At 45.0% G+C, this 13,172-nt stretch overlaps 1 protein-coding gene across 1 annotated transcript in view; it reads left to right on the forward strand.

Moving 5' to 3' along the window:
• The first annotated feature begins 1,172 nt into the window (after window positions 1-1,172).
• The window catches only part of LOC142573019 (uncharacterized), a 48,878-nt gene continuing 36,878 nt past the window's right edge, over window positions 1,173-13,172 (forward strand). The window contains exons 1-5 of the mRNA XM_075682512.1: window positions 1,173-1,339; window positions 6,289-6,415; window positions 7,232-7,371; window positions 8,965-9,073; window positions 10,291-10,463. Of these exons, the coding sequence (XP_075538627.1) occupies window positions 1,264-1,339; window positions 6,289-6,415; window positions 7,232-7,371; window positions 8,965-9,073; window positions 10,291-10,463 (625 nt within the window). The 5' untranslated portion in view covers window positions 1,173-1,263. The remainder of the gene's footprint in view (window positions 1,340-6,288; window positions 6,416-7,231; window positions 7,372-8,964; window positions 9,074-10,290; window positions 10,464-13,172) is intronic.

Consider the following 13,172-nt stretch of genomic DNA (forward strand, 5'->3'; position numbering starts at 1 on the left):
AGTATAATATAATACCTAACGCATTTTACATACTTATATACGCATGATACGTAGAATACATTATAATTGCTACTTCAAATAACCATATAAAATGAACGCAAACGGAAAATTTCTGAAATAATGATTCAGGCAATGATACAGGTATGCACACACAGCCATCACACGTGAATAAAAGGGAAGCACCCGCAGGGTGTTTCCCTTTTCACATAAAATATACCCTAGAATTCACATAAATATCAGGTACAAAGACTAAAAACGAAAGAAATTAGTCTAAAAAGGAACTGAAACAATATTAGACTACGTCACGGATCAAAATGTTCAATCGGGTGCCTAAACATACCACCTCGAAAAATAATACGGGCTACGTGAGTTTGATTCATGTTAAACGTGCGACAAGGGGGAAGCATAATGCCGTTCGCTCTAGTACACGGTAAGCCGTCAGCCAAGCCCTAAATAACTCCGTGTTTGACGTCTATATGTGCTCATCTCCCAGGCTGCGACATTTGCGCTCATGCGCACATAATTTGCTGTACTGCTTACCACACCCTTCTAACTCCCCAATCGATACACGAAAACGGGCTTTTTTTCTCTCGGTATCTATCTAATCTGATAACCCTGTTTTGTTTTGTTTCGATTTTTTATTATCCACGGACGGGTATTTACTGACGCTTCCTCTTATCAACGGGTCGTTTATAGAAACGACGCAAGCTTCGTAACAGGAGATAAATGCTAAAAAACAACCTAAACGAAAGAGGAAGTAAACAGGGCGCTTCCAACTAATTGTTTATTCGTTTATTTACTGAAAGGAGAGCCGTTGTCTGTCACAGCCCTCGCCTGTGAACGACTTCATTCACTAATTTATTCTCATGTTTATTCCTCTACGCCGCGCTTAACTTCGAAGAGTTGCGCCATTTCCCGTGAAGCAAGCGCACGGGGGGGCAGAATATCTGGAATAATCAGCTTACCGCAAGAGCTGTAACACCGTCTCCCACAGCTAAATCTACCGATACTCCACTTGTCTCGTATCTCACACTCTCTTTCTCTACATTCGGGCCGATTTTGCCAGAAACTACTGCCTTATCTTATAGCCTGTTCGCTTATCTTGTCGCTCTTTTCGGTTCACGTTACCGCGCCTGCACGTTCTCATTTCTTTTGTCTTCCCGTGCTAGGCAAGCTCAACCGCTGCCCGGCACGCTTTGCAGACACCGCTAAAAAACATCCCATTGTATCTGTATCCGAGCTGCCGTGCGGTCGGCGTCTACCATGCTCGCAATGGGCGTCGGAAACCTTTACGCACAATGGATGCTGGCGATGTTGCTGTTCGCCGCCTCGACCAACGGTAAGTGAGACGTTACGTGTCCTCGCTGTGTTTGTACTTCCGCCATTGGCCTCCAGCTTGGTGGTGCATGTGTTTGCGTGACGCCCTATGTGTGAGACCACGTGCAGCAGAGTCCTAACTCAACAAAAGACGGTAATGTGAATTCAATCTTTTTCAAGTGTGTGGTCGAACGTTTTTTACCGCAATGCGAATTCGGCGAAAAGTAACAAGGTTTCGGATTTCTGGAGAAAAGCTTTTTCACGAGAAATTGTCACTTTCTCTTTATGTACAGCACTAGGGAACCTACACCTTCTTTGTTTAGCCCCAGAACCTGGTAGCATGGATAAATGCTGGGTTATCTGAATGAATACATCGACTAGTGACATGAAACCTTATAGTTTCGATTTGACAGTGTTCAACTCTGCGTGCCGTTCTGCGTAGTTTCGGAGTAAGCTGTCACCACGTACACCTGTTGTATCGTTTCAAGCAGGCTAAAACTGACGCCATTAGGTAGATTGCACGTATATACATACATACACATATATATACATATATATATATGATCTCCAAAGAGACCATATATATATATAGACCTTCGCAACACTAACCTATAGCCATGTGCGGTAGCAGCGCAAGGCACGACGTTCACCTGTCGGGAATTCTAGAAACAAGGGCTAATGCGACTAAAACGGCTCTCTTAAGTCTGAAACCTTGTCATGTCGACGTTTTTTGTGGCCTGGACAATACTGGTCTGGTCCGAAAATCGGCGCCCGCCAAAACAGAATTTTCCAGAATGATGCGCCACCAGGTTCCACTACAAAAAAAGGGGTTACTGCAGAAACTCCCTAGTGGGATTTGTCCGATATTGCGTGAGCATTATTTTCAGTCGCTCATCTTTCGTTCATAAAAATAATAATTGATTGAGCGGCCGAGTTACGTACACAGCGGCTCACTGTGTGAAGGATGTACGCAATGTGATGCAAGTACTGCAAAGGCTTGTTGCCGTTACATAATTGGAGACCCTAATTAGCCGGTATCAATATTATTCGACTGCGTAGTAACTCAGGCGACCAACTGCAATGCATGCTCACTGACCTGGAGAGACAAAGCAGAAGAGTAGGTCTAAAAATTAATCTGCAGAAAACTAAAGTAATGTTTAACAGTCTCGGAAGAGAACATCAATTTACAATAAGCAGCGAGGCACTGGAAGTCGTAAGGGAATACATCTACTTAGGGCAGGTAGTGACGGCGGATCCGGATCATGAGACGGAAATAATCAGAAGAATAAGAATGGGCTGGGGTGCGTTTGGCAGGCATTCTCAGATCATGAACAGCAGGTTGCCATTATCCCTCAAGAGAAAAGTTTATAACAGCTGTTTCTTACCAGTACTCACGTACGGGGCAGAAACCTGGAGGCTTACGAAAAGGGTTCTACTCAAATTGAGGGCGACGCAACGAGCTATGGAAAAAAAGAATGATAGGTGTAACGTTAAGGGATAAGAAAAGAGCAGATTGGGTGAGGGAACAAATGCGAGTTGATGACATCTTACTCGAAATCAAGAAAAAGAAATGGGCATGGGCAGGACATGTAATGAGGAGGGAAGATAACCGATGGTCATTAAGGGCTACGGACTGGATTCCAAGGGAAGGGAAGCGTAGCAGGGGGCGGCAGAAAATTAGGGTGTGCGGATTAGATTAAGAAATTTGCAGGGACAACATGGCCACAATTAGTGCAAGACTGTGGTAGTTGGAGAAGTATGGGAGAGGCCGTTTCCCTGCAGTGGGCGTAACCAGGCTGATGATGATGATGAATATTATTCGGTGAAATTATTGTAGTCGTTAGTAATCTGAATTAGGGCTAGTACTGTTGCATGCATTATTTTTCCTTACACTTATCATTCTTCATTGGCCTTAAGCAATGTAATCATAACTAATCTTAATTAGGTGTAAGTAATCTTAATCATCCTTAATTATTCCTGATGATTATTCCGCGTAGGGTTAATGACTGATATATAGACTTATTTATATTAATTACATTTACTTATATTGATTAGGCTGACTTATTTCCCCCTAATTACCCTCGAATATGCTAATCAACCTAACCTAGAATCAATTTAATTATCCGCGCTATAAATAAATACACTCAAATAAGTGTCATTGCATGTGCTTCAATAATTTCATCGTATTTAGGCTTCATTATGCTGCTTGCCCTTCACTAGTGTGAAGGAACCTTATTTAGGCGTAATCAATTTATTCGTATTTCTACTTATTATCTAATTAACCGTAATTACTCCTAATGACTTTCCAGAGCTCTATATATATAGGCATAATCGCAAATCTCAGCAGTCCTGCGTTGTCGTAATGCATCGTCATATGTGTACTCTATATATATATATATATATATAGAGGACCCCATGTATGTCTGTGAAGCGCATCGTGCCACGCGTTAATGACAGACGGACGGACCGTTGTCCGAAAGAAGTAGCCATGGAATGCTTACGATTAATATCTCTCGTTGCAGCAAGAATGCCTGACGTGACGGCAGTGTTGGTGCCGAAATGTGGCAACAATTGATCTAGTTACTATGGAAGATAATTTTTGTCCTTTTTTTAATGTGATGCATACTCTTAAATGTCAGTGACTAAACAATGCCAACATCAAAATTTAATTTGCGGGTATCTTATGACACCATTGTTTAAAGATACCGTATCAATCCAGCTAGCTTCAGGAAGGGATAATCTACAATGGACCACATGCATGTCATCAATCAGGTGCAGCAGAAGCTTTATGTGGGCGAGTTGGTTTAACACACTTGAAGAAAAGAAATGAGCGCTACAAAGACGCGGACTAAAAGAAGAACATGTACGACGGACAGGCGCTAACTTTCAACTAAATGTTTATTTGAAGAAACAAGATTTATATAAATAGAAACAAGGAAAGCACAACCGTGACTTTACGACCCCTCTATCGCATTAGAAAAGCAAACCCTTTTTCGGTAAGTGCGACTGACGGGCAGCTAATGCACGTGCCCTCGTCCTTTGCAATGTAGAAAGCTTCTAATATCTCTCTTTCTAGTCTATCTCTAGAACGTGCCAGAAAGCTGGTGTCACGAAGATACGGACGGCATTTGTGAAGTTTACAATGTTCAGCCAGATGGCCCCCGCATTGTTATTTATCGCCCAATTGTCCTCACGCGCCTTTTCATTAGAACACCGTCCGGTTTGACCGATATAAACCTGGTTGCAGCTTAGGGGTATCTCATATACGACACTTCTAGTGCATTCCGTGTACTGCGCTGCATGTTTCTTAGAGCATGGTTCGGGTTTTGCCTATGTCAGCATAGGGCATATCTTGGCCAGTTACGGTGCGCTGAAGAGAAGATTAATATTCTGCCTTTGCGCAACCTTCTTGAGGTTGTGGGACACCCTGTGCCAATATGGAATCACTTCTAATCTCTTCCTATGAACTGGCTTCTCTTTGTTAATGCCCTCCTTTAGCTATTTTATCTTTTGAAGAAGCTTATCACGGACGCTAGAAACCAAATGTGAAGGGAAACCAGCTAGGCGCAGCCTTGTAACCTGGTTGTTAAAGCTGCTTTCTACTTTGTGGATTCAAGATTTATTTAGAGCTTTCTTTAGACAGGTCATTGCAACTCCTCTTTTTACTAAATTGGACTGTGCACTGTCATATAAAATTAGCTGCTTGTTCAACCTGGGTTGGTATTCCAAACAAACATGCGTGTTCATTAAAGGGAGAGTGAGGTCCAGGAAGCGAATTCAATTATCACATGGCCTTTCGTACGTGAAGTTTAGAGCCTCCGAAGAATTTCTAAAAGTATTAATTGTCTATTCTACAGTGTCATCTAGCCTGGACCCTGGTACCGCGTTAACAACCACCAAGTAGTCATCGACGTACCTCATTGCGGAATGAGCACATGACTTGGTGAAGTTAGGTTCAGTAGTGCAACCGGAGTGAATAGTGACCAGTTTCTGGAACATTTGAACTTTTACCTTCATTCCAATGTCGTTACCTTCGAAAACCAAGAGTATGTACAACGTAAGGGTTTTTCAGATATCTTTCTGAGCGCCTTTGACAAGTGTGTAAATAGCATACTGGATCAGTTATGTGCTCCTTCACAGTCAGAGTCAGATCACATCACAGTCAGAGCACGCAGTCCTTCTGGTATCTAGGTGTTGTCTAGACCTGCTGTATATGTATAGAGGACAGACTAGTCAATCGAGGCATGCCTTCCGATTTTCTCTGTGCCTAATCCTGTGAACGCAATAAAACGCGCATACGTCCTGCGCAAGCTTCACCGAACGAACCCGAATAGTTATTTACAAGTTGGCGGCGTCATATTCACTTCTTGCCAGATCGTGCAATATAATCAAGAGGGTCTATAGTTTCCTGCTTTCCCCTGGATTCATAATGGCGACGACATACGTCACGCACTTCTTCAGTGCCCCAAGCATGATACCAGTAAGCGGTGGCTTGAACAGGAACTTCATGTTCTCAATCAACATCCGCCTTGCACTCTTTGCTGGGTATTTCATGCATGAACATCAAAAGCAATAGAGTGGAAATATTCAGACTAGGTAGAATTGGTGCAATTCGGTGGTGTGCCAAACTCTTTCACGGGAGTTTGGCACCAGATATAAGTGAAGCACATCTAACGCCACACTCCGTTTTAAGGCTTTACGTTGGCATCGAAACCGTTAAGTCTGAGAAAAACGCTGTCGCAAAATCAGAGGCGCCCCGTTTAACGAGAGGTGCTGCTGATAACGGCCCTACCTAATCCGAAGGTTGGCAGAGGGGTATGGCATTCAGGAATAAAAGGCAAATAACATCGCCGCGTGTGTGTCCTCTTTTCGTCGTGATGCTATTGCGCATGAGGCCGGAAAGCGCTCGCCTAATGAATAATTGGGCAAATACTCCTATAGTTAACGCAGCTTTTCGCATTCCTCCCACAGCGTCGCATTCCACCCTACTATGCAACGTGACGCAAGTCAAGGAGTGCTACAACGGCATCCTCGCAAAGTTTCTCAACGAGTTCACACGTGGACCACTCAACGCGAGCAAACTGGAGACCCTGTGCAAGTGAGTACCATCATTCCTAGCGTTCTCACAATAATACACTTGCGTTGTCTAAGGTGGACCAGATAGGCTATGAAGTTTCCTACATAAATGCAAGTGGTAGTGTCTAACGTTTGCCATGTTTAACGTGTTATGAACGATTGTGCAATCACTGCCATATAAAATGTTCAATTCCATGGAAATTTCGGACGCCTTCATTTGGCGATGCCCTGTTGTAAGGCTTTCCGCTGTGACTGAACCTTCCAAATCGTTAAAACGGTCGGCCGTTTTCACCTTGAGTTGCCTTACACGTTCACGTGGCTGTGTCTAAAGTCACTCAGCCAGCAAGTTACTGCAACATAAGAAGTACACTCACTCTCACTCATGTTCATCATTCTACCGTTCATTTTCTTGGCGGCGCTTTTTTCTTTGCATAGAAACCTAAGTACACTCCCATATTTAGGCTTAAAATCGTAGGAGGACACTATGCTTGACTAGGCTATGCTGAAACATGGCGGAACAGGAAGTCTTCGTACTGCGACCATGTTTGCAGAAGTAGACGCGACATTCAGAAGTGAGTGTCAAAATTGTGGTTTTGGGCAATTTGTCAAATATTTTTTTACGATCCTGTATATATACGCTGAAAAATCTAAATTTCTGGAAAAAGGTGTACTGGAACCGCTAAGCCCTATCTGTAGCATAATTAGGCATACGTATGCACATATGTTGCACATTGATCAGTTGTCCTAACAACTTTAAAAAGAATGTGCGTAGTTGATCACTTTGACCATTCCTTTGTGCGACACGCATAAATGGGCGTTTCTTACCTCCCTGGTGCAGGGAACATGACGTTGAGTCATTGTGCAACAAGGACCTACAGCCTTGTTCCGACACTCACCCTGCGCTGGTAGACATGGAGAAACTGTACAATGCAATATACGAAGACGCCTGCAACGATACGAACTTCAAACTGCTCAAATGTAAGTCGGTTCGGTAGCCTTTAGACAGAAAGGTCTGTTGTGTGGTGCTCCACAAAGCACTAACAACACTTCAAATAAATGAACTTCTAACTTCTACCTGTAAATACAGCCTCCGAGTGCCATGAGCCGCCGCGACGTCGTTCGATGGGACAGGGACAACTTTACTCCACGCTCACGGAACACACAACGAACGCCCTCTGGCGTCCCCTGTATTGCTTCATTATCTGCACTCAAGAAGCCATGCGAAGCACTCCACAACTAACGTCTTTATTATCACCGGCTGTATTTACTTAAAGCGGCAATGCGGGCCTACCATACCCATAAACAAATGTTTTCTCTCTATGTCTCTACCTCCCGGTGCCATGCTGAATGAATTCTTGTGTTAAAATGGCATATTATTTTAAATTGAGTCAAGTGCGAGTGGGTGCCAAAAGATTTGAGTAAATCAGCTCATTCAGCTTATTATCTTCTTTTCTGGTTGCCAGCACAGGAACAGGTGAGCATAGGTTACCACTCTCGCCAGCGATGGTCTGTCCTATCAGGCTCTGGAGCAAATTTTTCTCTGGACTAAATCTGCTTTAGCGACCAGGCGCTGGTCGCACGAGTTACATCGTTAGCATGTTCAAATAGAGAAAGTCAAGTTACAAACACAGGACTTTGGTTTCGATCCCGTCGTCGTAGCGAAAATTCATTCGTTCACTTTCTTTTAGCGCATATTTCACTTTATGGTCAGCATGGTGTTTTTCCAATGGTAAGAAAAGTACGGCAGCATGTTGCGCTCCTGTAGCACGTGAAGGAGAAAAGCTGCTGCACACTTGGTAATGCATTAAGCTATACGATTGGAGGGGTCAGACTCCTTGCAAGACATAACGAGTCGCAGTGTGAAGTAAACGTGTGGCTAGCCGTTGACTTCGAGCTTCGGCCTCCTCTCTACATTGCCGTCTCGCATCGTCGCATTGCTGCGTTCGCAGTTCGGCTTCTTCGGTTCGTTTTCGACGCTTAGCTGCGGCTTCGCGCGCTCCTATAACGGAGTCGGACTCGCGCCGACGACGATTTCTCTTCTACTTTAAGTTGCCTCCTCTCAGCAGGCTAGCACTCGCGGTCGAAAGCATTGCTCCCACCGCTTCGCACGTCGCACCACGTTTCTCACTTGTCGAGCATATTCGGCCATAGCGCACTTCCGAGGAGGTTATGCGATGCTTTATTGATGGTACGGTTGCTTGTTTTGGGCTTGTGCTTTAGTGAAACGCATGCTTTTCTGTGTGTTGTATGCTTACGGGAGTATGGGCCATTGCCGATAGTGATATTTTTTGTACCACTCGACTAGACGCCGTGTTTTTTAGGTATGAGGCATTGCAACGAGCCACTTAAGTATTTCGCCTTAAAATTGCCAAAGTGTCCCTCGTATAGTCATCCCTCCGGCGCGGTGCACTAAAAACATGTACACTATAACAAATTGATGCAATGCCGTGAAACCCTCGTTGATCATTCTTTAACCGCCTCGTATTTTAGTACGCTTACGGTTGCCTTAACTTAAGACCCGTGCAAGCTCCTTCTTTTATTTGTACACTATCGTCGTTATCTTCTCCACAGCATTTGTGCCAATGGGCGGATGCGCACCGCTGCCGCTGATCGAGACTTGTCTGCGAGAGAAGATGAAGGAGTTTCAGATGTCCATAGATGACGCCAAGAGCAGTTGCAAGTGAGTATCGTCAAGCGAGTTGCAAGTAAGCTTGCTCTGCCATCATGACCGGCCAGATCAACTGGTATGTGTTTGTTAGAGGTAACAAACTGGGTGGCACGACCCAATTGTGCGCACTGACATGGTACTGAAGCAAAAAGTATGAAATGATTTCACCATTTGAACGGTGATTTCCTGTATAGTAACCTGAATATTCATGCGCTATCAGATATGTAAAAACAACGTTGTCTTTCGGAACTTGGCCTTCGAATACACTTCAAATGTTTTAACACACGTAATCGCGGAACAAATCAGATGATTTAAGGCGGCCACCAGACGACCAGCCTGAATATGTTAAGTTAAGCATCGCCAGAGTCGGAGCCATCCTTAAAAAAAGGATGTGCGGACAGAGTGACTAAGGCGATGAAAACAGGTTTATCGCTCAGGTTTCATGCTTTCGGCATTTATTGTCAGTGTTTCCCAGCTACACCACCTGATCTTCATCGGAACATTGCCAGAGGTGCTGAGCTGAATGACAGGCAGCAGTTCAAACGTAAATCTCAGAAAAGCCACGAGCGCTGTGGCAGGCTTTAACATGAAACTGAGTGGTTACAATTATATACACCACGCCGCACCTCAACCCCGTTGACATCGCTGAGTATAGGCCCCCGCATATATTATTCGCACATACTTTCGGGTGAAGATCTGTCCCTTCTGTTTCGTTCAAGCCCCAGCAAGTGCTCAGAGCATACTCGAAACGCTCCAAAAGAAAATATTGCAACAATTGACACGAACACACCGCGGTTTCGTTGGTCGCAGAAAGCAGGCTTGCCAGTCTATAACCAACTTTTAGGAGAGCTGTGAATTGGACTACTTGGTAGTGATTCATAATTCCCGAGTCGTAATTCAGTCCTGTCGTTTCGTGTCTTCCCTTCGTCTCCGTTGTTTGCGCTGTATTAAAACCAACAATTAACACCCTTAAATGAACAAGCACACCTATTGTTTTGCGTGGATTGCTTGTACTCTGTATACAGCGCGCTCCTTTAAAGATGTGGACGATTGAAGAACGCCACAAGACGTGAAAGCATGAATAGCAACCATTCACACACCATCATCGACGTGGCTTATTTATCGCGTAGTATATACGTATTACAGCCGCCTTCAAAGCTTTCACATGCTGTGTACGCATTTATTTGTCTCGCTGTGACGTCTCAGCCACCTTTTCCGCCCACGCGCAGTGATCTTGGAGCTGCGCTAACCAGCTGCCTCATTGAGCCAAAACCGTCGTGCTCGAAGAATCGAAAACGTCCTACGTACGCTAAGAAAACAGTGAAGGCCCTGGTGGAGAGCACGGGCTGCAACCCCAACGACGGGAACCCGTTTGTGCAAGGCGACCAGCGACTCCCGACAAGTGAGCCTATAATGCTTTGATAATTGAGAATATGCGCTTTTCTGAAGGACCCAAGAGTTCAGTGTTCAACGAGAGAGAGTGAGAAACCTTCATTTTATCTCGAGAGGATAGCCTAGCGACAGACTTCACACCCCACTGCTGGTGAGGTGGTGAGGTATAATAAAAAGCGCCGCCGTTTAGCCCAAAAGGCGAAGCATCGATTGCGATAGCAAATCATTAAACAGCTGTGCGAAGTAAGGTTGCTAGATTTATCGGCTATATAAACTGAAGTAAACATTCGCATATTAACTAAATTGTCGACAATCGTGCCTTGCTCGCACAGCCAGACATGAACAGATCTCACTCGATGACCGCGGACACTCACTTAGAGCACTCGAGTTGTAAAGAGCGGCAGCAGCAGCGAGCGAACGCCTCGTGCCCCCCCCCCCCCTTTCTTGGCGCACGCGCTCCCCTTTACTTCTTTTACCGCACAACGTTAGGCGAGCGGGAGGACGTCGCTCATCAAACCACCATCCCTCTCAGCTCGCCTTCCTTCACTCCTACAGCCTACAGCACACAGCGCCGCGGGACGCGATGGTATGTTGTCACAGTTCGACATCATACAGGGAGAGCACCACAATGACTGACTGCACAAATTCGCCTGGTGTGTCCTCGTAGTTTCTATCTCAATAAAAAGGTAATGTGAGAAAATAAAGCAAACATACCCTAGCACACGCGCACTCACATATATACACGCGCAAAATCGAACAACACCAACACAAAAATTTACACTGTCTCATTGAGGCCTGTAATCTACCGAAAAGCTACAAACGCCTTTGTGGGGCGCAGTTCAGGACCAGGACGCTCGCCAGGAACCAAGAACATCCCGCAGCTGAGTCGCGTGTCGTATGGCATTTTTATAGCTTTCCTCAAGACAGTACTAGTAGTAAACCACCTGCAAACACAAATTAGATGGTCCAAGTCCTCGTCAACAGCTCAGGTTGGGCACAATGCCGTGCTGGAAAAACGCCTCATGGTAAGCATGACCAAGAGTACAATAAGAAATACTAAACATAAACAGAGTAAAAACTGTTCTTGCAGTAATGCAGTTCTTGGAATGCGCCGGGCTGAGCGACCGTTTACAGCCCTCCTATGTATACTCCCACGTGCACGCTGCGCCACGCTTTCTTTCTGAACAATGAGCGACGCAACCAGTGGAAATGCTTCGTGTGCCGCTGCTTCTCAACGAGCTGCCAGAACAGAGGCTCAGCGCCACCGCCGAGAGCACCCTGTCGATCAGAATTAAATTCTTTGCAACAAGATATCGCGAACTTAAAACATCTAAACAGCTGCGCTCAAAATTCACATTAGGAAGTATCGCAACCATCGGCGAAATCTTTATTTCAGTTTTCGCTTATCTCCAATATAGGGTGCCAAATCGGACGCTGGTATGGTTGAACGCCTGTTTTTCTTGTATTTGCCTTCTCTCTCTCTACCTGCCCACAATCTCTCTCTCTCTCTGCCTTTCTTGTCCCACCATTCGCGCATTTAGCCACGTTTCTGAGAGATGAACCACAAACCAAATTCATCATGCCCTAAAAAAATATTGCTAAAAATATAGTGACAAAGACCGCTAGTAAACAAATTTTTCTACAGGCCCCGACCTCTACCGATCCCCCCACTTCCATCGCACTTCCCCTCTTTGCAATCTGTACGCTCCCCTTTGACCGATTAACTATGCCTTTGATGGCGCATTTTTTCTTGGCGGCGGAGAATACAATCGGCGATCTTCCATGCACGAAATAATCCCTTTTTCATTCCACTCAGTGCTGCCAGCGAGTGTCCGTGGTCCTCGAGGGAGATGTGTTCTTGTTTGCCTGTGCGCGTGTAACACCATCCCAGCTGATGTAGTTCGTAAGCGAATGTTTACTACAGTTTCTACATCGATAGAGCTTTACTTCGTGCAGCTGTCTCAAGATTTGCTGTCGCAATCAATGCTTCGCCTTTTGGGCGCAACTGCAGCATTCTTTTTTTCTGGAAGGTTCATGATCATGCACTGAACGAAATGCGAGAAGGGAAGTTTCATTTGATTACAGAGAACTTCCCGGTATTGTGGTGTGGATTGGAAAAATCACCATCATATGCTTCGCCTCACAACTTTGAAAGAACGAAATTTTCCGCCTCGCCCTGGTGCCATCTTATTTTGTGGGGTAGCGAGTGATAACAGATGGTTGTGCGCATGGGGTTACAAACAGCAATTCTTTTCATAGGTAGACTATTGTCTCATACTGCCGACATCATCATCATCATCATCAGCAGCCTGGTTAAGCCCACTGCAGGGCAATGGCCTCTCCCATACTTCTCCAACTACCCCGGTCATGTACTAATTGTGGCCATGTTGTCCCTGCAAACTTCTTAATCTCATCCGCCCACCTAACTTTCTGCCGCCCCCTGCTACGCTTCCCTTCCCTTAGAATCCAGTCCGTAGCCCTTAATGACCATCGGTTATCTTCCCTCCTCATTACATGTCCTGCCCATGCCCATTTCTTTTTCTTGATTTCAAGTAAGATGTCATCAACTCGAATTTGTTCCGTCACCCAATCTGCTCTTTTCTTATCCCTTAACGTTACACCTATCATTCTTTTTTCCATAGCTCGTTGCGTCGCCCTCAATTTAAGTAGAACCCTTTTGTCAGCCTCCAGGTTTCTGCCCCGTACGTGAGTACTGGTA

This window comes from Dermacentor variabilis, chromosome 2 (genome assembly GCF_050947875.1).
Source record: "Dermacentor variabilis isolate Ectoservices chromosome 2, ASM5094787v1, whole genome shotgun sequence".
Classification (NCBI taxonomy): domain Eukaryota; kingdom Metazoa; phylum Arthropoda; class Arachnida; order Ixodida; family Ixodidae; genus Dermacentor; species Dermacentor variabilis.